Source organism: Rhinoderma darwinii, chromosome 3 (assembly GCF_050947455.1).
Source record: "Rhinoderma darwinii isolate aRhiDar2 chromosome 3, aRhiDar2.hap1, whole genome shotgun sequence".
NCBI lineage: Eukaryota > Metazoa > Chordata > Amphibia > Anura > Rhinodermatidae > Rhinoderma > Rhinoderma darwinii.
Window position 1 is genome coordinate 162,304,321 of NC_134689.1, and position 27,177 is coordinate 162,331,497.

At 40.0% G+C, this 27,177-nt stretch overlaps 1 protein-coding gene across 4 annotated transcripts in view; it reads right to left on the reverse strand.

The window, feature by feature from the left end:
• Nucleotides 1-27,177, reverse strand: part of CAPS2 (calcyphosine 2) — a 145,729-nt gene that overhangs the window by 34,579 nt on the left and 83,973 nt on the right. For all 4 annotated transcript variants that reach the window (XM_075856975.1, XM_075856976.1, XM_075856974.1 and 1 more), the window contains 5 exons: nucleotides 25,125-25,220; nucleotides 16,966-17,059; nucleotides 12,458-12,576; nucleotides 1,016-1,092; nucleotides 669-823 (listed from right to left, as the gene is read on the reverse strand). In XM_075856975.1, the coding sequence (XP_075713090.1) occupies nucleotides 669-823; nucleotides 1,016-1,092; nucleotides 12,458-12,576; nucleotides 16,966-17,059; nucleotides 25,125-25,220 (541 nt within the window). The remainder of the gene's footprint in view (nucleotides 1-668; nucleotides 824-1,015; nucleotides 1,093-12,457; nucleotides 12,577-16,965; nucleotides 17,060-25,124; nucleotides 25,221-27,177) is intronic.

Below are 27,177 nucleotides of genomic sequence, written 5' to 3' on the forward strand. Positions count from 1 at the left end.
TGACAAACTGAGAGCATAGACCTCACCAGTAGGATCTTCTCGTCTGTATCTATGACATATTGTATCAAAAGATTATGTATGGGAAAATTGCTTATTAGTGTTTGGTGTAAGAGTAACAACAACATCTACAATACATAGTCCTGGTAATCCTTAAAATTGTGGCTCAGATAAAGAATCTCTAAAAGACTCTCTGCCAAAAGGAGTGTCTACTTTGTTACAGCATATAAAAACCAGGGGTAGCAACATCTTCCCAGGGGATAACACAAGGCAACCGGAGACCAAAGCTACTTTCTGTTCCCATAGCAGTAAAGGATTATCCAGTCCCTGAAGTAGATGAACAAGTACAGACAAATTCCTTCAATTCAGCATCAATGGGACCTTTTTGGATGGAGGTAGACTTCAATTATATTGTGTTTTGGTATTCTATTGCTTGTTTCAAATTAAAAAAGAAAAAAAAAGAAATACAAACTAAAAAAAAAATAATTATAAATAAATGCAAATTATCAAAGGTAGCAATAATGCATGTAATGGACAGAGATGTATCATCAGTATATAAAGTAAATCACTGATGAAGGTGACGTTTATTACCACATAAAGCTCCTAATATCAGAAACGTAGTGGATAATTTGGTTCATTATTTGCACAGTGGTAAAGAAAATCACACAAACCTTCTCAGATACATCCAAGTGGTACGTCTGAAGAGCCTGCTTGAATTCTGCTTTCTCTAAACATCCAGATCCATTTTTGTCAAGTTGCCGGAAGTATTTGCCTAATCCTGTCAACGTTCTTACGCCTCTCTTCTTCAATTTTTCCTTCATTACGTCTACAAAAGGTAAAATCATTCACAGGCGCTAGAGATATTCTTTTAAACGGTATAGCAATTAAAACCACAAAACTGCACAAAGAGAACATGGTAATACCAATTGCATGGTAATGTAGCAGCTGAGCGGAATATAGAATGATAACTTCAATAATTAATGTAACGAAGGTCAGAGAACAATTAATTACTACCCACCTTGCACTGCCAAAAGAATGTTCTCTTCATCTTTCCAGTGTACGCCTAGGTCCCATTTGTTTCCTTCACAAATGGCCCTAAAACACAGATTTCCATCAAACTTTCCATTCTTTGTCTCAAAAAATAGATAATAAATGTGATAAAGTCATATGCATGAAAATTAATATTTCAATTGGTAATTTATGTTATTTTATGTATTTCCTGTTTTACTGCTTATATAGCGCTAACATATTCTGCAGTGCAGTACACAGACTGCAATAACTCATATCAGCCCCTGTCCCCAATTACATAATTTCTGTTGATACAAACCCACACACTAAGGCCAATTTCATAGAAAGCCAAGGTACCTAGAGGAAACTCACGCAAACACAGGGATGTTGCCTTTAGGAACTGAGTGCTGAAAGGCACTGAGCACAGTATAAAGCCTATGTTGATGTTCGTTTCGGCCATTTGTCCCGCTGTTGGGACATTTTTCTATTTTTGACCCCTTTTAAGTGCGTGTGAAAACAGCCTTAATAAGCACCCGTACTAACTCCGAGTTGTATTGAGCTGTATTATGGCATCTAAATAGTTTACGGGGAACCTACTGTAACTCTGTATACCTACAATTTCATTTAGAAGCACACTGATTTTTTTCGGTCGGTTTCCGTGTGAATTAAACAAAAAAAATAATTGTGCTAGATGAAGTCATCATAAGGCGGCACATGGAGTTCCTACAGCTACGTAGTAAAGAGGCACGGGGACTATGTAGGCCACTGTACAGGCTCCGTGCACTTGGCTCTGCCGTGTGCATCAGACCTAAAAATCTGGATGGGTTCTTACTTTGGATCTTAAAGGGGTTAGAAAAGCAAATACTGATCCGGATCAAATATGGATGCGCAATACCGATCGTCTTTATTTTACAATTTGTTGCTTGTTTCCATATTGTATCCATTTTTGTTCTGTTTTTGTCCATTTTTCATCTGTATTTGTTTCGTTTTATTTAAGGGATTACCTATTTTTATACTGCTATTATAATTTTGCTGAAATACAGATGTAATAAACGGACCAAATATGCCATGTGAACAGTGGCGGAACATCATAAAGGCGGTTAGGGCGGCCGCCCGGGGCTCAAGGCTCTCAGGGGGCCCATTGCGCCTGGCCCATAACATTTATGGGAAGGGCGGCACAGGCCCACTCATGACCGTTGGCATCGCTAGCAACGGAGGGGCCCCCGGTGCTAGCGAAACCACATTCACTTGTATCTGTGTCCTCAGGACGCAGATACAAATGAATACTATAGGCTGCAGGCCTAACGGGAAGACTTCCTGCGCAGGCCAGCGTGATGACGTCAATGCATCACACTAGTCTGCACAAGCGTCCCGCCCGCAAATCTGTGCAGCACTCCGTCCATCGCGGGAACGGGGCAAGGAAAGTACAATTTATTTTTTGGGGGGGGGGGGCTATGTGGCAATATACACAGGCGGATTGCTGTGTAGCACTATATACCTGGTGGGGGAGCTGTGTGGCACTATATACAAGGAGGTTGCTGTGTGGCACTATATACACACAAGGGGAGGGCTGTGTGGCACTATATACAAGGGAGGATTGCTGTGTAGCACTATATACAAGGGGGAGGGCTGTATGGCACTATATACAAGGTGGGGCTGTGGGACACTATATACCAGGGGGGCTGTGTGGCATATATACAAGGGGGGGCTGTGTGGCACTATATAAAACGGGGGCTGTGTCACTATTTACAAGAGGGGGGCTGTGTGGAACAATATACAAGGGGGGGGCTGTGTGACAGTATATACAAGGGGGGGCTGTTCGGCTCTATATACAAGGGGGCTGCGTGGCACTATTTACAGGGCGCTGTGTGTGGTGCTATCTATAGATAGGGCTGTATGTGATGCTCTCTACAGGGGATATGTGTGGCGCTATCTATAGGGGGGGTGTGTTGCTATCTACAGGGGCTGTGTGTGACACTATCTACAGGGGCTGTGTGTGACGCTATCTACAGAGGTAGTGTGTGCGGCACCATCTATAAGGGAGGTGTGTGATGCATTCTACAGCGGCTGTGTGTGTCACTATTTACAGGGGCTGTGTGTGTCGCTATCTACAGGGGGCTGTGTGTGTGGCGCCATCTATAGGGGGGTGTATGATGCATTCTACACCGGCTGTGTGTGTGTCGCTATCTACAGGGGGCTGTGTGTGTGTTGCTATCTACAGGGGCTCTGTGTGGTGCTATCTATGGGGGGCTTTGTTTATGTGGTGCCTTACTTTACAGTGTTTGACACAATTATATTCAGGGTCGCAATGTATGGTGCTATTATATCTAGGGGTACAGTGTGTGGCACATGTATGTATATAACCTTCTGTTCATTTACAAAAGGCAATCCAATTAAATTAAAAATGACCTGTCACCAGGTCCTAAAATGAAATATACATATGTTACCGACGGTTTTCTTTTCTTCCTCCTCCCTCCAGTTCCTTAGTTATTGTACCCTATTCTTTTGGTGCCCGATCTGTAAATTCACTGTAATTAGCCAACGGGACGTGAGCTACAGTGAATCTCCCCAGGTGGAGCCATCTTCACAGCCTCTGACACTCTCCAATCAGCATTAGGCAGCTTATGACAAGCCTTAACCAGCATGATCTCGCGAGACCAAGCTGGGAGGGGGCTTCTCATCAATCACATGTTCCTATGACTGATGCAGCGGAGGACAACGGTAGGCACTGGTGTCCGCCGCTTCCTGCTGATGTTCTTTGCTGCCTCTGTCATTGTAGTTTTTTTTTCCTACAGCGTTCACCCTTCAGGTTAAAGGCTATGTACACCTTTGAAATAGTTTTTTGGTTTTTAAGAAAAATGTCTATCAGTGTGTTTTGCGCAACTTTCTAATTACTTTTTATTAAACTTTATTTCTACTTTTTGAGATACAGCTGATTTGTATCCAGTAGTATACAGAGCAGCTGTATTGTGTGCTGAGACCTGTATCCGTCAGGTCAGCGGTACTGATGGGTTCAGTGACAGCAGGTCCTGCGTGTCTCTGACACGCAGGATCGAGCGGTTACCGTTCGCATCTAAGTTCATGTTAGAGACACGCAGGACCTACTGACACTGAAACTGTCAGTGCCGCTGACCTGACAGATACAGGTTTCAGCTCTAGATACAGCTTCTCTGTATACAGGATACAAAGTAGCTGTATCTCAAAAAGTAAATAAAAAGTATTTAGAAAGTTGCACCAAACACAGCTTTTTAAAAAAATATATATATATATTTCAAAATTGTACATAGCCTTTAAATAACATGATATGTTAGTAGTTTGGCTTTTTACAGACGCGGCAATACCAATTATATTTATTTGTTACACTTTTTTTATAAAAATAGGTAAGCGGGTGTTTTTTTAACTTTTTCTTTATTTTATAAAACTTTTTTTTTTACTTCCTTTTTTCAGTCCCCTTGGGAACTTTACCATGCAATCTTTAGATCATGCAATACACTGCAAAATGTATGTATTACAGCGTTTTGCCTTTGGCAAGGCTTAATAGTAGGACAGGAGGCAGACCAGGATGCTTTCACCAGGCTTCCAGTTGCCATGGCAACTGATCAGCGCCCCGCAATTTTGACACGCGGTGGCCAATCAGGGGACAGAGGGAGCCCCCTCCCTTTGTCTAACCAGTCATGCCGAAGATGTCCGGCATGTGTGTATCATCTGTATGAAACAGCCGGCACCCGCCGTGTATGGTGCTGGCTCCTGTACAGCAAATGTCACGAAGGGGTTAAAGCAAAGATTTAAAAAAAAAATGAATCTGTCTGTAGTACATTACTGTTAACATTGATTCGTAGAGTATTTAGGTAATAGGCTGTCAGCACTGTCGGCCCTGTGCATTATAATTTAGTGGTGAAGTCTGTTTATAACCATGTCTGGCCATGAGGTCTTCCAAGTACTAGTAATTGAAGATGTAATTAGATTGATTATGTAGGTGCACTGAAAACAATGAGCAATATTATTTGCAAGTTTCTAAATATGGAGACAGAACTTGGAAGCAAGTGCAGGAAATGCCTTTATTTTTGCCTTTACAAATGTAGTTCTTGCGTTCAATGTGTATGTGTAGTTAAAATGTACTGCTTCAGTTCTGTTACCAGTAAATAATATTAGAAACATTGGAGTAAAAGACTAACTACTATATAAGTAGAATACATTTTTTTAAAGTTAAATGGACAGTTAGGGTCCTTTTACACCAGCCAATTTTGGGCATAACAACGAGCGCACATCAACGAGACAGCTCATTGATCATCGCTCGTTTGCTCCTTTCACAAGGAGCTATGATCAGCAATGTATGGGGACGAGCGCTCGTCCCCATACATTTCCATCATCTCGGCAGCACGTCTCCCTGTTTATTAACATCGTAACATGCAACGCGTTCCAATGCCGGACTGGCTCCTTCATCTACATAATCCTGCCTGATGAAGAAGCCGGTCCGGCTTTGAAACGAGTTACAAGTTACAATATTAATAAAAGGTTAACATTTGCATGACTCCAGAGGAACATCCTTAATACTGCAAGGGGAACAGCGCCTTCGTAAAGGGTAATGTTTCGCCGTCTTGCACTCAGAATATCCTAGTGCATCTCAGCATTCAATACTGCTTATTCTCAGTACTTTGTGTGGTACACATAGAAGGTGCTGGGCAGTCAGTCTGATCTAATAGAATGGGCGTATGCCTAAATGGTGAACTACATGTAACCGTGTGACTAGCACACTTATAGAAGCTATATCTGTGTGCAATGATTATACTAAGCAGCCACCCCCTCATGAATAGTAGGTGTGAGAGTGGACGTTCATCAGTATTTTGCAGCTGTACAATATCCCTCTATGTAGCATTGTGGTTTGTCTGAGTTCTGATTGGAACTGGTGTTTGTACCTGCCCTTGTATCAGTAAGTATGGCCTTTTCCTATGTAAATAAGAATACATCTATTCACTAATAGTAAGTAGAGATCTCGAAAATGCAAAAAAACAAGGTCAGACATGTAGGACCCTCTAAATAGTGGTAATGGGGAGTTAGTCACGGAAGATCAAGAGAAGGCAGAGTTACTAAATGGGTTCTTCAGCACGGTATATACAACAGAAGAAAGAGCAGCTGATGTAGCCGGTGCCATTGCTGTTAATATATCAGTTGATATACTGAATTGGATGAATGTAGATATGGTGCAAGCTAAGCTAAATAAAATAAATGTGAACAAGTCTCTGGGACCAGATGGGTTGAATGAAAGAATTCTAAAGGAACTTAGTTCAGTTATTTCTGTCCCTCTGTTCATAATATTCAGAGATTCTCTAGTGACTGGTATAGTGCCAATGGACTGGCACAGGGCAAATGTGGTGCCTATTTTCAAAAAGGGCTCTAGGTCTTCCCCGGGTAATTATAGACCAGTAAGCTTAACATCCATTGTGGGGAAAATGTTTGAGGGACTATTGAGGGACTATATACAGGATTATGTGACAATAAATAGTATTACATGTGACAGCCAGCACAGTTTTACTAAGGACAGAAGTTGTCAAACTAACCTGATTTGTTTTTATGAAGAGGGGAGCAGAAGCCTAGATAGAGGGGCCGCTGTGGATATAGTGTTTTTGGACTTTGCAAAGGCATTTGACACTGTCCCTCATAGACGTCTAATGGGTAAATTAAGGACTATAGGTTTAGAAAATATAGTTTGTAATTGGATTGAGAATTGGCTCAAGGACCGTATCCAGAGAGTTGTGGTCAATGATTCCTACCTTGAATAGTCTCCAGTTATAAGTGATGTACCCCAAGGGTTAGTGATGTACCCCAAGAGTGGCCCCTGTTCTGGAGGTAGATGCAGGTTCTAGAGCTGGGACCTGCGTCTTTAGAACATTTATGGCTTATCCCATGGATATACTTTAAATGTCTTAGGTGGGAATAACCCTTTAACTGGTTGCCGACACAGGACGAGTATGCTCGTCCTGAGCGGCGAGCACTTCGCGCATTAGGACGAGCATACTCGTCCTGTGTGACAGCCGTCCCTGAGCGCGTCTGTGCGCGCGATCGAGAGCGGGGCAACGGCTGTAATACACAGCCACGGCCCCGCTCTGACAGTGGAGAGGAGAGAAACATCTTCTCTTCGCCGTTAACCCTTTGAACGCCGCGATGACAGCTGATAGCGGCGTTCAAGGAGAGGGGACTGCACATTGATCGCGTCACAGAAAATAACTGTGACGCGATCAAAGCCCACAACTCATATGGCCAGACAGCCCAGGGTCCAGTGAAGGACCCCAGGGCTGTCTGAACATATTTCCTGTTGTTAGGGCATACTGAGGTCTGCCCTAACAACTGCCTGTGTACAATCAGTACACAGGCTAATGTACTGGCATATAGATCTATGCCAGTACATTACAGTTGCAAAATAAAAATCAAAATGATAAATCCCTTTATGGGGTTAAAAAAAAAGTTAAATGAATGTAAAAAAAAATAATGGTAAATAAATAAATAAAAAGTAAATAAAATACACAGAAACACACATTTTTTTATAATAAATAAACTTTTTAAAATATAAGTCCCAAAACATGAAATAATATAGACATATTTGGTATCGCCACGACCGTAACAACCTGTACAACAAATGTATAACATTATTTATGATGATCGGTGTATGGTGTAAAAAAAAAAATATTAAAACTGCTGCGCAACTGCTTTTTTCTGCATTTTAATCTAATTAAAAATTTATAGAAATTAAACGATAATGTATTTGTACCAAAAAATGGTACGTACATAAAATACAACTTGTCCCGCAAAAAACAAAGTCTCATAAAACTACGTCGTACAAAAACTAAGAGCGTTATGAGCGTCGGGATGCAAAGAGGGAATTAAAAAAAAAATTGCTCTGTCCTCAAGGCTAAAATTGGCCGTGTCCTTAAGGGGTTAAGGCAGCAAAGTGTTTTCTTTGAAGTAACAGCTCTGTATTTTGCTCACTAATTCAAATGATTTGCTTAAAAGAAAAGTTATCATGACTTTTTTTTTATTATTAATTTATGTGTTTTTATTTAATAAAATTTTATATGTACTTTATTTTTTCACATAAAGTGTTTTTTTTTATTAACACTTTTAATTCACTGCGGGCTTCCATCTTTTATTTCATCTGTGTATGTGTCTCTTAACGACACATACACAGATGAAATATGGCAGCTACAGGGAATAGGACATAACAAACGGGACCAATTCGTTACATCCTCTGCTTCTGCCGTCTCGCTCTGTACTGTGCATGCGCAGTTCAGAGCGACCCAGCATTGAAGCTGGTTTGTAGGGGGAAAGTCGGCTCCATTTTGGAGAAGACTGGCTGCAAGTAAGGTGCGTATGCGCGCATGCGGGCGGGGAGGGGGGTTTGTGTGTGTGTCTGTGGCGCGGTTGCATGTTTGGGGGGTTTGTGGGGGGGGGGCGCTTGCCGGAGCCGTGGTACTCGTTGGACTGCTCACCACAGCTTGACGAAGGAGCGGTGCTCGCCGCTGTTCCTTCAAAACAGCTGATTGGCGGCTATAAAGGATCAGCGGCACACGAGCGTGTGGGGGGGGCGCTCACCAGAGCAGTGCTGCTAGTCGGAGCAGCGGTGCTCACTACAGATGGTCGGGCACCGGATCATACCCGGCTCTTCCTGATACCCCTGGTGGCGGTGGGTACTGGGGTAACAATGGGGGGTTAGTTGCAGCTTTTTTACTGGCTAACACTTAGCCCCGCCTTTGTAATTGACGTTGTCAAACAGACAACTTCCATTACTAAGGTGGTAATAAAGTATTAAAAAACAGAGATATAACTCCCTGTTCACACAGAGCTTGCTGGCGCTGATTTTGATGCAGAAATCCCGTTGGAATCAGTGCCATAAAACCCCCGAAATCTCCCCGCATTGATTTCAATGGGAGGCAGAGGCAGTTTTTTTTTCCCCCGGGTGGCTTTTGACTGCTCACGGGGAAAAAAAGGTGGCGTTTCCTTTCTTCCGGCTTCCACCTTTGACCTCCCATTGAAATATTTTTGGAGGCGTTTTTCATGGCGTTTTTGGCCATGGCTCTTGCATTAGCTTCAATGGCTGTGTACGAAAATTGCCGCGAAAACAGAGGAAAAAAAGTGCATAAAACTCTGTGTTAAAAGGGCCTAAGGGTGTATTCACACAGTACAGTTTTGCCACGTCTTTACCGCGTGGCCGAAAACCAGATTGAATAGCGCATACGTTTTTAGCACAATTTTTCGATGCGGTTTTCTACTGCATGGCAAAAATGCGGCAAAACCGTTTGAATACACCCTAAGAAAATATTTTTTTAATTCAAATAAAAACTCCCCCGCACACGCCGCTCAAAATAAAAAACCCGACGTGTAAAATACACTTGCGTTTCCTGTGAATCGCCTTTTAAAATACAGGTGTTTTTTAATTGTAATTAAAATTTTAATTAGGAGTCCCTTTGACTATGGAAACATTTGGCGCGCTTTATGTGCCAAAGAATTGACAAGACGCTTCTTTTTTTCCGCAACGCATTTCTTAAAAGCACTCACATAAAAAATTGTGTTGTATGTACTAACGGCGCGCTTTCCCATTGATGTAAATGGAATGCTTAATCAAGTGTTTTTTTACGCGTCTTTCAAGGAGCTTTTTACACGTTTTGTGCATGCTTTTTCGCATTTTTTGGCGTGAAATTAGGAGTCCCATTGACTATGGGAATATTTGTTGCGCTTTACGTGCTAAACAATTAACAAGACGCTTCTTTTTTCCGCAACGCATTTCTTAAAAACACTTGCGTAAAAAGTTGTGTTGTAAGTATTAACGGCGCGATTTCCCATTGATGTAAATGGAATGCTTAATCAAGTGTTTTTTTACGCGTCTTTCAAGGGGCTTTTTACACGTTTTGTGCATGCTTTTTGCACGTTTTTTGGCGCAGAATTAGGAGTCCCATTGACTATGGGAACATTTGGCGCGCTTTATGTGCCAAACAATTAACAAGATGCTTCTTTTTTCTGCAACGCATTTCTTTAAAACACTTGCGTAAAAAATTGTGTTGCATGTACTAAGAAGCTTAATAAAGCGTTTGACACGATTTTGGTGCATAAAATGCATCAAAAACTGAGTCAGATACACGCTGTGTGAACCTGTCAACTGAAAAGTCATTCACCACAGGTTCTTCCCACTTGACTTTCATCATTCTTAGCCGTTTAGTGTGTCTGGTAGCTTCTGCCAAAAACACTCCCAAAATGGGAGCTGGACACTGCTTAGCAGTTTGAAGACACCTTTTCCTAGGGTCAGGCTTCTTTGCCTGATTCACCTTGCTGTAATTCTGGGAAGTGCTCCCTCTGGTGGCCAACATAAGAAAACATGTCAAAATATAATAAAAATAAGTACAATTTTTATTTGGCGACACATTCCCTTTAAGAAGAAAAAGGCCTTATACACAAAAGCATCCAATATGCGTTCACAAAAAACAAACCATAGTGATCCATAGGAATATTTGTGTTGCTGCCGTGTGGTTTGCGTGAGTCATCTGTTTTTCCTCTCTGCAAGTACTTCTTGGTTTCACTTTTCTTACTTTTCTGCATTTCTTTAGTAACTGATTTGTGTAAAATGCACAGAACACGAATGTCATTTGTGTGCTATCCTTTTGATTTTAATGGGCGAATTTGGTCTGTAAAAACAGACCAAAATAAGACAAGCTGCGAGTTTCTCACAATGAACACACGCTCTGTGAAAAAAAAACTAATGTGTGAATAGCCCCATTAAAGGGGTTTTCCAGGGACACTATTTTTTTCATGCCGGGCAGTGCACAAGCACTGAGGAGTTTTTAATGAGAGGAAAATGGGGCGGGCATTGAGGTGTAAGCAAAGAATTTAACGGGGCGGGTATTGAGGAGACTGTGGACCAATAGGATGCCTCAAATGTGGGTATACGTCAGAAGTCCCGGGTTTGAGGCATCCTATTGGTCCACAGCCTCCTTAATGTCCGCTCAGTTCATTTCTTGTTTCTGCTTTAATAGCAGCACAATTTTCATTATTGGCCGAAAGCTGCCTGCCCTGATTGTATCTAGAGTTATGATGGGATACATATATTTAGGGATGATGGGGATTACATATATTTAGGGATGATGGGGATCACATTAGATATCTGAGGTGCGGTCACGTTATTCTGTGACCGCACCTCAGATAAAGCAAGTGAGCAGGATAAACTAAGGGGAAGGGAGACATAGTGGAGGGCCAATAGAAAGAGGGGGTGAAATAATTAGTAAAGAACAGCCCTGTTACGTAGGTCAGTGAGGTATAGACACAGGACTGTGTATTCTAACTCTAGCACGAGCCTGTGTCGAGTGAAAAGCAGAACTTCCGGCAGGGTGGAGGTAGGGAGAATCGGAAGGAAAGTGTTCAGATTTAATACTTACTATATATTAGGACTTTATTAAATATTTACATTTAACCCCTTTAAATTGCATGTGTCAGTGTGCTGTCTGTTGTTAAAATGGACAGCACACTGGCGAGAAATGTGTTTGCATGAATAAGGCCTTATACTACTGCTTTACTATAGTTGTATGTTGTGTTTTTTGTTCAGAGTAATTATATCAGTGAGAAAAAAAAATATTGGCGTAGATAGTCTAGTAAATTACCGCCAATGTCTTTACAAAAATATTTTCTAGGACTTTTAACATTTGACGTTCTTAGGTTAAGTTGACTCAGTATGTATCAGGACACAAAGCTAAACAGAAATTATATTTTTCCCTTATTACACTATACTGTTCACTAAATTACTTTATTGAAGTTTGATATGAAAATACCATGCGCAGATGTACTACAGTATCTGCGTATAGCATGTGTTTGAAAAATGTGCCAAATTTTGGCACAATTTGGCACATTTAATTTTATATTTATTTAAGAACAGAAAACTAAGCAAACCAAGAGTTGGTATAAGGAAGAAAAAAAATGTGTCTAGCATGCCTTGCAAGATGCGCCAAACTTATCATACAGCGTGCGCCACTGTGATAAATTTGGCGCATCTTGAAATTGCCTGGTCTAAGTTTATGCTGTCAAAATCTTATAATCTTATACAACTTAGTAAATATGTCTTTCTCAGAAATAAACAACCTGTAAAAAAAGGGGAATGAACATTAGGAACACATTCTAATAATTGCGCTGTGTGTTTTTACCCTGAGGACAGTCTCAATTTATGAAGCCATGGACTTGACAAGATGTTGAAATGTCCCATAGACAGGATTGACCAACCTTTTAGTTCACAGAAATTGCTTCAGTTGTGCTTGCCCACTCATAAATAAGCTGTACGACACTATAGAACTACATTAGCAGCCACCATAATTAACTTTATAAAGCACTGAATACAAAGACTAGAAAAAGGAAGAAAAATAAATACGTCCAAGACAGGCGCCAGAATATATGACTAGTGCAGAAATCTGCATTCTTGTACCTTACGGAACGCAAAGCTTCCTCATCAATGGCTGTGATCCGAATCGTAAGCATTGGGTTTTGCCTCAAGCTTTCTGAAAGACTTTGATGTTCTGCTGTCAAGAAAGTAAGATCTGCTCCCTGCAAAGATCAAATTAAGGATTATAAGCAATAACTATTCCTTCCACCAGTAATATGGCATTATTATAAAGATATAGTGTAAAATGCCGCCATCCCTTGACTATTATCAGCCTATCCAGATTGTGAGCATTATTTCTGAAGACCTATCCTCTGGCTATATCACCGAATGAATTCCCTAAACAGATTTCTATGGGGAATACTCAATCTAAATCCTTTCTTTAGGGTAAAATAGAGCTGTAATTTTGCATTAGATTAGATGTGACTATCTCTTGTCCAGCAATGTACTTATTTTCACATTATGATGACAGCTCCCAAATAAGGACAAATTTAAATAAACAACCTTCATGCTTAGTCAATAGTTAATATGGCTTCTGCATGAAAACCCATCAATCTTGCTCCATTTTTCTGTAATTTGAGTTCTCCAATTGTTTTCTCCTTATCTACCCTTTGTCTGTTCATTTTCCAGTAATAGTATGTGACAATATAATAGAGCAAGTGTTCGAGATTATAAATAGGAGAATACAGCAGGAGTCCGCCTGCAAATACAACTCAGATTGAAAATTAGAGGAACTTTCAAAGCCAATTTCAGATAAAAATCAAATAAACAAAAGCATAAAAATGGCTGAATAAGTAATCCATGTTAAGACACGTTGTGGCAGGATTCTTAATTCAAGGTCTAGTTCAGCAGTCCCTTGAGCTAGGTCCTACTGAAAAGACATGTAGTCAAGAACATTCTCTTCATGTCTACCATGAAATATATTTTGGTAAATGCAGTAGTGTTTGCTTATTAGTTTTCTGCTTCTTTGTTTCATGCTGGAGAAGCAGGGAGAGTTAATACTTAAAGGGAAGGTGTCATGAATTTTTTATTTTTTTTAAATAATTTAGCTTTTAGTGTGATATTAAAATAAATTTAATTTATTTGTGTTCTTGTGTTCTACTTATTTTTTTTTCTTACTTGTACTTCTCTATGGGGGCTGGCATTTTTTTTTCATCTCTGTATGTGTCGATTAACGACACATACAGAGATGCTATATGGCACATACATCCTCATAGGGAATGCGAATGGGAGCCATTCCATTCTCTGCAGCGTACGCTGTCTGTGTGGGAACGGCGCATACGCCTCTCCCACACAGACCAAAATGAAGCTCGTTAGCAGAGCGAAATCCGGCGCCATTTTCATGTGGACTGGAAGCTGCTGCCGGACAGTCAGATGACGTCTTCCGGCCGCGGCTTCCGGCCATATGTTCAAGGAAGCGAAGGTGCAAGGAATAGGAGCGGAGGCGGCAGCGGCGGCAGGAGCGGGTAATTTGTGTTTGTGTATGTGATGTGTGTATTATGTTCGTGTATGTTAGTGTTATACTGTCTGCTTAGCACTGTATCTAACCCTCCTACACTGTGCATTCGCTCAGAAAATGGCGACACACACTGTAGGAGGTTTGAAGATTCAACTCCCTCCTTCTCCTGGCACTAGCTAGAATAAGGGAGGGGGGGGATTGTGTGAGGACACTAGAGCGAGTGTGTCTACCCCAAATATGCAGCATAAAGCAATGACGTTGCTTTACCACATTGACCATGCTGCAATTTTGGCAAATGCTCTCTCTAGTGGCCAGCACATGGAAATGTTATCAATTAGAATCTAATTTATAATATTTCCTGACTTGTGAAAAAATTAAAAAAATCAAAACAATGCGTAATCACTCAAATAATGATTGTTTAACTAAAAAAAATAAAAAAAATTCTAGCGACACATTCCCTTTAAATAGAAAAAACTATACACACAAGATCGACCACATGACCTGTGGTAGAGAAGCACCTACACTGCAGAATGCTTCCGCCACCATGCTGTGCTTTTTGTTCTATTGCCTCTTGAAGCCAAATGCACACGTTGCGTATTAGGTGTGAATTTTTGCTGCAGAATTACCTGCGGTTTTGATGCAGATTTTCTGCACCAAATTCTGCAATGTGTGCATGTAGCCTGAAGGGGTTTTCCGGCTAAAAACTTGTTTAGGCTCCTTTATATGTAATGTAAGCGTTACTTATAGATGGACGATCCGGCATAAAATGTACCATTCTGCCGTTTTTACCGCCAGTTACATGACCATGGAACTCCGTTCTTCATTTTGAAGCCCTTGAAATATATGGGGCATGTATGTCAAAACCTCTCCCTCTCCTTCTCTCCACTCATGAAGCCCAAACCCTTCCCTCTCTTTTTATTTTAATGGTAATAAGGAGGGAGGTTGAGAAAAGGAGAGAACATGCGCTGTTCATGGACACATCAGCGCTTTGGTCACATGCTGCTATGACGCTCTGATCAAAAGGGGCGTGACGTGGACGACAGGATGTTGTTACCACTGACTACCAATGATACAATCGAGATGCCATGGTCACGTGACTGGCACTGATAACGAAGGAATTGCGCTTCGGATTGCCGAGGCATACATCTATAAGTAACGCTAATGTTACATTTAAAATAATAGAAACAAGCTTTTAACTGGATAACCCCTTAAAATGCTATCAATATCAAAAATATAATTTTTTTAGCTGTTGACTTTCATTGACTGCATTAACTAAAGATATAAAGTGGATTTCATGAAGACAAGTCCTTTTTAAGGCCTCGTTTACACGAGCGTGATATACGTCTGTGCGACGCGAGTGCTTTTCACGCGTGTCGTACGGACCTATGTAAGTCTATGGGGGCATGCAGACAGTCCGTGAGTTTTGCTCAGCGTGAGTCCGCTGAAAAAAACTAACGACATGTCCTATATTTGTGCGCTGTTCGCGCATCACGCACCCATTGAAGTCAATGGGTGCGTGAAAATCACGCAGGTCACACGGAAGCTCTTCCGTGCGAACAGCGTTATTCGCGCAACAGCTGTCAAACTCTGAATGTAAACAGAAAAGCACCACGTGCTTTTCTGTTTACAAACATCCAAACGGAGTGTCATAATGATGGCGGCTGCGCGAAAATCTCGCAGCCGCGCATCATACGCTGATAACACACGGAGCTGTTAAGTCCCTTTTGCGCATGCAAAACACCACGTTTTTTTGCGTGCGCAAAACACACACTCGTGAAAACGGGACTAAATAGAAGCTGGCCTGGCGATCAGCTGATCGCTACAGGTCTGGATTCTCTAACCCCTGGCGATCAGTTGTTATGGCATCTGGACAGAAATTTCATAAGAATGTCCAACTGTGTGACACATGGATGGGCCAGGTCTGCCCAGGTGAGAGATGTCCTTTGTAAGTGGCTCTCCGCTCTGGCTCATAAAAGGGCTCCTGAATGTTGTTGGGCTCCCTATGATGTCCAAAAGCCTTAATAGGATTTATGGACAAGGACTGTCTTCACGAGAAAACCCCTTTTGAAGGAAACCTGTCACAATATAGGTTCACTATGAAATATAGTTAGAAGAATGATCAGATGGCTGTCCTGATATCGTGACAACTCCTCTGCTAACTTAATTGAAAGAATATAAGCACGTTACACAAAATACTAATTCCCTGTAGCTGCCATGCTTTACTCCTGACCATAAAGAGAGAAATTTCTGTAATAGGTATATGTTAGAGAATACATACAGCCATTACCTGATACACAGACTAAAGTGGCTCTTAGGAAAATATTGTTAATGCTTTTAATATAAGTAGATTAAATTAATTGTAACTACATTATGTTATTAGGAAATATGCACAGTTCACAAATACGTTTTTACAATAAGCAACAAAAAAATGAAGGTATTTGGCATAAAACATTTCAAGCAAATGAAAATGTCATTTCATCTACAAGCCATACAATATTATAATAATAAAGATCTTACAAGAAACAATCAATGTACTTTTTCTGTGACCACAGACATTGTAAAATTCTATAAATGTAGATCAATCTATTGTGTTCAAGCGATGAAACGACATGATAGAATTGACGCTGTCATGGCAGAGACACTGGTATTGCTACAAAAATGTACTCGTTATAAATTCTATCAATACGGCTACATAAAATGGCCTTTTTGTACAGTAGATGGAAAACACTAAGATTTATCTAATCTATTCACTGTCTGTAAAGACATCATGACCCATAATTAATATGTCTTCTCTCTGACACACACAATTATTTATGTTTCATATAATGAACAGAGGGCAAAGAAGTAATGACAGCGCTGAAAGCGAGTTCACAGCATCCAGACAAATTAGTACAATTACTGTCCTCATAAAGAATCCAGCAATCCTATGTGTCCAGATCAATGAAATGGCTTTCGATCCAGTGAAAGGAGTCTGACATTTCTCAAGCACGGGTCTGCAAGATGGCAGCAACAGCCACTGAACACAACACATATAAACCTGCAATACTCAGCTGGCTACAGATAAAACTATTTTGACTGATAAAAGAAAACTTACGGGATAAATGTCTTCAATTCCATATGGCTTTCCTCTCCTTTGCCCACATTTATGAAGATATATTCCCTTTTGGATGAACGGCAATGCATTTGTCCTTTAAGAAGAATAAACAAAACAACAGAATCAATAAAACTGTTGTAGTACAAACAAGGGTCACATAAAATCTAGTAAAATTAACCTTAAATCTGACTGTAAAAAAACATTCAAAACAAATATCTATTCCTCAAACTCAAATATTTAGTAACAAATGTTCTATAACCAATCTATAAAAGTAAGCACATAGTAACATATAGATAACAAAAGCATGCAAATAAATGTAAATACTGAAACAATTGTGAATAGTTTTAAGGAACTATATAAGGACCAGTAGAGGGTGCATCCCATATATCCAAAATCTATAAACCTACAAAATAAGAAGACAAAACACTGCGGTGACAGAGAAAATAATCAAAATATCTTTATTAACATATGAAACACATCAATAATGGAGACCCACAATGGATAAAGCGACATCAGCGGAATACAGCATACAGAAATAACATACGTCCAAGGCAGCCAGCATGAACATCATAAATAAATATCATAGATAAAGTGCTACGTGCTTTATAGAGTTGCATAGGAACAAATCTCATGTGTATAGGAAGTAGGCACAGAGATGTATAAAAGTATAAAGGGGTACATATAAACGGCAACATGTAATAACAATGTATCAAATAGTGGATCAAGTAAAATACAATGACTCAATACATACCCATCTGTATGTTATACATCGGGATGGTGCCAATCCCGACACGCCGTTCGGCACAACCTTCTGTATATCTCTGCATACTTACTATATACATGAGTTGTGTTCCTATGCAACTCTATAAAGGACGTAGCACTTTATCTATGTAATGCATACTGGCTGGCGTGGACATATGTTATTTTTGTATGCTGTATTCTAGTGATGCCTATATGCATTGCAGGACTACATTTTTAATGTGTTTCATTAAAAGCTATTTAAATATTCTATCACTGCAGTGTTTTGTCCCATTATTTTGTAGGTTTATATAAAAGTAAGCATTAGGCCCAGTTCACACAGTGTTTTGACACCGAAAACCGTCTTGAAATCAACACAAAAAAAACTGGTAAAATTGCCTCCCATTGATTTAAAAAAAAGTGGCATGTCCTTTCTTGCCGCGGTTCCGCCTCTGACCTCCCATTGAAACCAATGGGAGGCAGAAAAAGTGTTTTTCGCAGCATTTTTTTTTTAAGTAGACCTTAACCCCTTCCCGCACCTTGACGTTAATGCACGTCAATGTGTGCAGTCACTTCGCGCACCTTGACGTGCACTAACGTCAGTGCTTTGACAGTTAACCGCCGCGCGGCGCTACACTGCAGCGGCGGTTAACTGTGCAGGGTGTCTGCCCTGCTCTCCCCGTTGCCGATCAGCGACCTGTCGCCGCTGAAATCGGCAATTAACCCCTTCGATGCGGTGGTCGATTGCGATCACCACATTGAAGAGGTTTACAGCGGATAAGATTGGGCGCCATTTATCAGTGCGACACCGGCCATGCATTTGCGGGGGCTGGCGATCCTTCTCACGGCAACCAGAGGCCAGACAATGACCTCCGGGTTGCCATGTACGGAAGCCTCCGGCCGGTCCTCCGATGCTTCCTGTCAGTGTGACTGTCACGTCACAATGACAGTTAGAACACATTACACTACGTGTGTAGTGTAATGTGTTCCAGCAGCGATCAGAGCTGCAAGTCTAAGTGTCCCCTAGTGGGACAAGTGAAAAAAGTTAAAAAAAAGATAATAAAAATATTTTTAAAAAGTGTAAAAATAAAAGTTAGAAGTGACATAAACAAAGAATGCTTTTTTTCCTATAATAAGTATTTTATTATAGGAAAAAACGTAACACGTTAAAAAAAGTACACACATTTGGTATCACCGCGTTCGTAACGACCCCAACTATAAAACTGTAATATTATTTTTCCCGCACGGTGAACACCGCAAAAAAAATAAACGAATAACAGTGCCCGAATAACAATTTTTTGGTCACCAACCCTCCCAAAATATACAATAAAAAGTGATCAAAAAGTCGCATGTACGCCAAAATGGTACCAATACAAACTACATCCGTCCCGCAAAAAACAAGCCCATACACAGCTTTTTTGACCCGCAGTATAAAATATAATGGTAATTTATAGCCCAGGGTGAACGCCATAAAAAAAATAATAAAAAACATTGTCAGAATTTATGGTTTTTGGTCACCTTGCTTGCCAAAAAATGGAATAAAACGTGATCAAAAAAAATTCTGGTACCCCAAAATGGTACAAATGAAAACTACAGACTGTCCTGCAAAGAATAAACCCTCACACGGCTCCGGTGGAGAAAAAATAAAAAACAGTTCTGGCTCCCAGAATATGGCGATGCAAAATGTGCAGTGTCCAAAAGCGGATAAGATTGGGCGCCATTTATCAGTGCGACACCGGCCACATATCTGCGGATTATTATTTATTTACTGAATTATTATACCCTCTTATTATACCCTGATGTACTCCGCACACAGATAACATATGCCCCCACATTATAAACTGAAACACCAGTAAAACCCCAAACAGAACTACTACCAAGCTACATCTGCGCCCCAAAAGCCAAATGCCGCTCCCTCCCTTCTGAGCCCTGCAGCATGCCCAAACACCAGTTTACGTCCATAGATATGGCATCACCATACCCGGGAGAACCCGGTTAATATTTTATGAGGTATTTGTCTTCAGTGGCACAAACTGGGCATAACATGTAGTGCACTAAAATGGCATATGAGTGGAAAATTTTAATTTTCACTCCGCACCATGCGCTGCGCATTAACCCCTGCGCGCACCACGACATAGCATGTCTTAGTGTGGGGGGTGATGTATGGAGCGTCTCACGTGAAAAATAAAGCATTTAAAACTGCAAAATCACTGTTTTTTGGTCACCTTGGCTCTACCTAAAAATGTAATAAAAAGTGCTAAAAAAGTTGTATGTACCAAAAAATGGTACCAATAAAAACGACCGCTCGTCCCTCAATAAATAAGCCCTCATACCACTCTATGGACTGAAAAAGAAAAAAAGTTGTGGCTCTTGGAACGCGGGGAGGAAAAAACTAAAAAGGAAAAGAAAAAAATGGATCAGTCCAGAAAGGGTTAATTACTTTCTAATGAAAAACCATTTATGACCACACGTGGCGTATTGCCGTACTCGGGGGAAATTGCTTTACAAATGTTGGGCAGCTTTTACCCCCTTTATCCTTTGTGAAATTGAAAAAATGCAACATTTTTGTGGAAGAAATGTCGATATTCATTTTCACGGCCTAATTCTAATAAATCCTGCAAAAGACTTGTGGGGTCTAAATGCCCACTATATCCCTAGATAGATTCTTTAAGTGGTGTAATTTCTACTTTTGGGGGGTTTCCACTGTTTTGGCCTCTCAGGGGCTTTGCAAATGCGACATGGCACCCAAAAACCATTTCAGCTAAATTTGAGGTCCAAAAGACAAATAGCGCTCCTTCCCTTCTAAGCCCTGCTGTGGGTCCAAACAGCAGTTTATTTCCACATATGGCATATTTCCGTAATCGGGAGAAATTGTTTTACAAATGTTGGGGTGCTTTTTCGCCTTTATTCCTTGTAAAAATTAAAAATGGCTACCTTTTTTCAGAAAAAAAAGTAGATTTTTACCTTTACAGAATAATTCCAATGAATTCAGCAAAACAACTGTGGGGTCAAAATGCTAACTTTACCCCTAGAAAAATTCCTTGATGAGTGTAGTTTCCAAAATGGGGTCACTTTCCGGGGGTTTCCACTATTTTGTTCCCTCCAGTGCATTTCAAACGCGACACGGCACTGAAAACTATTCCAGCAAAATCAGAATTTAAAAATCCAAATGGTGCTCCTTCCCTTCTGAGTCCTGCTGTGGGTCCAAACAGCAGTTTATTACCACATATGGGGTATTGCTATAATCGGGAGAAATTGCTTTACATATGTTGGGGTGTTTTTTCTCTTTTATTCCTTGAAAAAATTAAAAAATGTTTTTTCAGAAAAAAAGTAGATTTTCATCTTCACATACTAATTCAAATAAATTTAGCAAAAAAACTGTGGGTTCAAAATGCTATCTATACCCCTAGATAAATTCCTTGAGGGGTGTAGTTTCCAAAATGAGGTCACTTTTGGGGTTTTTTATTGTTTTGGCCCCACAAGACCTCTTCAAACCTGACATGGTACCTAAAATATATGCTAAAAAAAAGGAGGCCCCAAAATCCACTAGGTGCTCCTTTGCTTCTGTGGCCGGTATTTCAGTAAATTAGCGCACTAGGGCCACATGTGGGATGTTTCTACAAACTGCAGAATCTGGGCAATAAATAATAAGTTACATTTCTCGGGTAAAACCTTCTGTGGTATAGATTTTTTTTTATTACAAATGAATTTTGTAAAAAAAAAAATGAAATTTGTAACTTTCACCTCTACTTTGCTTTAATTCCTGTGAAATGCCTAAAGGGTTAAAACACTTTCTGAATGGTTTTGAATACTTTGAGGGGTGCAGTTTTCAAAATGGGGTGATTTATGGGGACTTTCTAATATATAAGGTCCTCAAAGCTACTTCAGAACTGAACTGGTCCTTTTCTTGAAAATATGAGAAATCGCTGCTAAAGTTCTAAGTCTTGTAACGTCCTAGAAAAATAAAAGAATGTTCAAAAAATGATGCCAAACTAAAGTAGACATATAGGAAATGTTAACTAGTAACTATTTTGTGTGGTATTACTATCTGTTTTACAAACAGATACATTTAAATTTAGAAAAATGCTAATTTTTGCAAATTTTCTTCAAATCTTGGTGTTTTTTACAAATAAATATTGAATTTATCGACCAAATTTTTTCCCTAACATAAAGTACAATATGTCACGAGAAAACAATCTCAAGAATCACTTGGATAGGCAAAAGCATTCCGGAGTTATTACCACATAAGGGTATGTGCACACACACTAATTACGTCCGTAATTGACGGACGTATTTCGGCCGCAAGTCCCGGACCGAACACAGTGCAGGGAGCCGGGCTCCTAGCATCATACTTATGTACGATGCTAGGAGTCTCTGCCTCGCTGCAGGACAACTGTCCCGTACTGTAATCATGTTTTCAGTACGGGACAGTTGTCCTGCAGCGAGGCAGGGACTCCTAGCATCGTACATAAGTATGATGCTAGGAGCCCGGCTCCCTGCACTGTGTTCGGACTTGCGGCCGAAATACGTCCGTCAATTACGGACGTAATTAGTGTGTGTGCACATACCCTAAAGGGACACAAGTCAGATTTGAAAAATCGGCTTCGTCCTGAAGGCCAAAACAGGCTCAGTCCTGAAGGGGTTAAGGTGGTTTATGTTGTGTTTTTTTGTTGTCAAACAAAGCGCCCACTTGTATCCTGCGGCAATAATAAACTCCCAGAAATCTTACAGCTTCTTCACACATTTTTTTTTCAGAAGCTGGCAAGATTTTTGTATATGGAAGATGTAAAATACATAATGTATGAATCTTGGCTCCATCCAGAACATTTCCTTTATTTCCTTATAAACTACAGCCCTTTTTATTTTTGTTTTAAAGAAAATTGAGGCCTCCAATTCACTTTTACGGGAGTCATGGAACAGCATAGCTCAGCAAGCTTGAAACTTAGTGGCTGGAGAACACTGATAGTAAGACAAGGTAGGACAGGGATCAAGGAGGCCTTTTCTAGAGATAGATGAGGGTCCCAGGGGTGGTGCCATCATCTATCACACATTTACGGAATATCCTGTGGATATGCCATATATATCAGATAAGAGAATACCCCTTTATGTGTTCTCTCTGCTCTGTCTTCTGAAATTCCATATTTAATGCAGTTTCTGTGCTGAAAACAAGTGCTGAATTATCATATTTTGTTGATTATCAAATTCCAAATTAAATTAATTTCACTCTGTACTAGAAAATTTTACAGAAAACAGGAAAAACCCCTTAATACTACAGAATCATATCTTTATCCCATTCACAAATTGATATCAAGCTATAGCTCATTGGCTAAATCCAAAGTCTATGACTTCACTAACACATTAAAAAAAGAGTAAAATAAACATAAAGTTAATTAGCCACAAAAACCTCATATATCCACCAAAAGTCAATAAAATCTGGCAGCCACTAATGTTGGTAATTTGCCAATTAGCTGGTGGCAGGATTAGCATTAATGAAGAGCTCCAGGCAAATGTGTCTTTAAATGAAAAAATCAACATCCCTCAATACTACAGTAGAATAACCTACAGAGTCCAATACGAGACACGATTCCCCCCCGTACTATTGTGATACACAATTTTAATGTTCTATATTTATCAAAGATCCATGTTTTCATTTAAAGGTTCCCCAAGTCTCAGACTTTGGGCAAATGCTAGCAAAGCTTTGTCTAAGGTTCTGTTCACACTACCGTCATGGTTGTGTTCTTAACGGACAAATCCTGATAGATCCCACTGACTTATAATGAGGTCCATCAGTTTTTGTTTTTTTTTACACAGTCAAAAATTGCTCTACATACTGTTTTTACCTTCAAAAACCGCCAACACCAGTGTGAGGCATCAAAAGCTACACAACACCAGCTCAATATAATGAGCAACAGCATCAGTAAACAGGAACTTTCGGTAAAATTTAACATATGAGCATTTATATTCTGTCAGAAGCTCTTGGCAACAGACATGCTGGCAAAACTGCAGTTCGAAATCTATTGCTAAGGAACACTTGACAGTATTTTAATTTTGAAATCTTACATCCTAAATGCAAGACCTGAACCATGAACAATATAACGTAATGTTGTTTGCAATGAGTTCCTTCCTCTAGAATGAAATACAGCTATAGAGCATATCCCCTTTTGCAGGATTAAATTATTGTAACCCTCATTTGGCGTCTGTTCACACAATGCTCTGCTGAACTGCATTGTAGGTGACATATGGTTGAGCCTTACATAGTGTTAAGCCTTAGATGGGAAATGGAATGACTATAAGGCAGCTTTTCCCTTATTCTACTGTAAACCAATTACTAATTTACCTTTGAGCTGAACAGTTATATTTGACATTGTGGTTGCTAGAGACACGCTACCTAACAACCACAGTCTTTACAATGGGGTTGTCAGACAGCAGGTGCTTAGCAACCTATTTGTCTCAGATTACTCTTGGTTGAGCTTCATAGACATATGTCTTTTTTTTTTTCAACCATACTAACTATGTAACTACTCAGATCTGAACGGGCAAGGCGATTTGGAAGGACTTAAAGGAATTTTCTTAACTTGGCCTTTTGAAAGACGAGGCTTCATTTTATCAAAACACGGTTAATCAACAATATCCAAGTGTTATTTATTTAATAATGTGCTTACTATGACCCTGTGACACCTGCCACATTCCAGGCGGCCCGTTCTGCTTCCCTGGTTTGGGAGCGGGCATACAGTCTAAACCCGTGTGACCCCATGGCAGAGCTTGCGGGATCGTGTAAAATAAGGTTTATTGTAGGTCAATAAATGAATTGGATAACTCGAGGCAGACACAGTATCCTGGAAGTCATCCTGTTCGTCTGTATTGGAAAAGATATTAGCTTTCCGAGTTCCAGGCTGCTGACGCTAAGGTATCTGTGCACGAAGCTGATGCGCATGTGCAAGCTACAGAATACATGAGAAGCCTGGCCACGTAAAACTGGTACGGGGAGGTAGCACTATGTATGCATGGCCACCGCAGTATCCACTGCTTCTGGCCTTGACTATTAGCAACAAGAAAAAACAAAGGGCCTACAATCCAGACTAGGTAAGAGGATTTCTTGAGAAAACAGCATTTACAAATATAGCTTGTAATAGAGGAATTTCTTAACTTTTGAGGCAGAATTAAAATACAGATAATCATTGACTTGGGTATAGCCCTTTAAACCACTGCTTTCTATATAACTATAGTTTTGAAACTTTAGTTGGAGAAAATCAGTGACCTATTGTTAAAGTATACCTCGAGAGACATGTCAAAAGTTTTCATGAGGTCCTGCGTTGTAAGCCCCACATATAGTTACAGCATTCTGGAGAAAGGTCATGTATAAAAAACAAATACGATTACCATATTTTGCTACTTTGATGATCCAATTTATTTCACCTTACCTGTTTTTGCCAAACTGACGATATTCGTAAATTGTAACAGACTTGTCATGTGCGAAAAAGAACCCAATAAGCTCCCTGCAGGCATCACGACCATTTCTAGAACAGAATACAAGGTCACAAATTTATATTAAACAAGCCACAATGGTTTATTTGTGGTAGAGCCAGAGATAAAGTAAGGCTTGGAAATACAAAAAAACAGCCCTTTCATTGAGCCAGTACCATGTGTTGAGGAGGAAAATGACTCCGTGGCATCCAGATTACATTGGCAATGCAGGGCAGTATCATGGAAGGAGCAAATTATAAACATACAATACACAAATCTAATAAACAGTAAATCATTTTAAGGGATGTCTTTTATTGCGGCTGAGCCAGGAAACATCTTTTTTCATAGGGCAGACGTTCAATGATGACTACATTAGTTATTTTTATCAATAAAATCATATCACAAAACAGTAGCAGTCAGTCAGTAAGGTCCACACCATCATAGTAAACAAAACGATCCATAGCAGTCTTATTTTTATTATACAGAAATAATATCAAGTGCCCTGGGGGAACTAACTTGTGGTTTACACAATAATTCCGGTTACCAGAGCCATTAACAGGCCAGATTTATATTCAAGCCAATTTAACCCCTTAGTGACCAGACTATTTAAGGCCCTAGTGACAAAGATATTTTTTTCGTATTTCTATAGTCGCATTCAAAGAGCGATAACTTTTTTATTCTTCCGTCGACATAGGACCTGTTTTTTTGCATGATTAGTTGTACTTTTTTTTAATGGCACCATTTTGGGGACATATCATTGATTAACTTTTATTAACTTTTTTTGGGGGGAATAGAAAAAAATATGAAATTCCGCCCTTGTTCTATGCATTTTAAATTCACACCCTTCACTGTGCGGCATATATAACATGTAACCTTTATTCTATGGGTCGTACGATTACGGCGATACCACATAAGTTTTTTTTATGTTTTACGACTTTTGCACAATAAAAACTCTTTTGAATTAAAATGATTTGTTGTTGTATCGTCATTTTCCAAGAGCCGTCATTTTTTTATTTTTCCGTCAATGTAGTGATATGAGGGCTTTTTTTTCTATAGGACGAGACGTCGTTTTGATTGGTACTGTTTTGGGGTACTTGGGACTTAGGGCATAGCCAGACGTGGTGTTTTTCTGTATATCCTGTTTGTAAAACCAATACGCAACGCAACACACATAACATCTGCGGATTTCATTGCAGAATTTAGAATCTCCATTGAAGGCAATGGAGAAATTCCGCAACAAGTCCGCAACAAGTCCGCTACACGTCCGCAACAGCCAGTGTATGCTACGGACACCAAATTCCGCACCTAAGCCTATGGTCCACAGCGGAGTTTTCCGCCACGTCTGCACGAACCTAACTAAAAAGGTGTAGAAACCAATGGAGAAAATGTCTGCTGCGGATTTCCGCAGCGGAATTGCAGAGCAATTCCGCCACGTCTGGCCGTGCCCTTATTGATTAACTTTTATTATTAGTTTTTTAGGGGGCAATGGAAAAAAATAGCAATTTCGGCATTGTTTTTTGCATTTTTTATTTTTACGGCGTTCACCTTGCAGTTTAAATGACATGTTAACTTTATTGTTTTGGTCATTACGGTCGCGGCGATACCACATATGTGTACTTCTATATATTTTTTACACTTTTACTAAATAAAACCACTTTTTATGGGAAAAAAATGGTTTTATTTATTTTTTACTGTAATCTTTATTCATGATTTTTATTTAATATTTATTACTTATTTTTTTAGTCCCACTAGGAGACTCCACTGCGATCTTTTGATCGCAGATATAATGCTTTAGTATACCTAGTATACCAAAGCATTATTGCCTGTCAGTGTAAAACTGACAGGCAATCTATTAGGCCATGCCTTTGGCGCGTCCTAATAGACATATAGCCAACGCAGGCCTGGGGGCCTCTATTAGACCCCGGCTGTAGATTAGGGATAGCTTAATCGAGGGATATGTGATTAATGCTCGTAGCTTCGCACTTTTTGCTCCGCTATGCTTAAATGCGG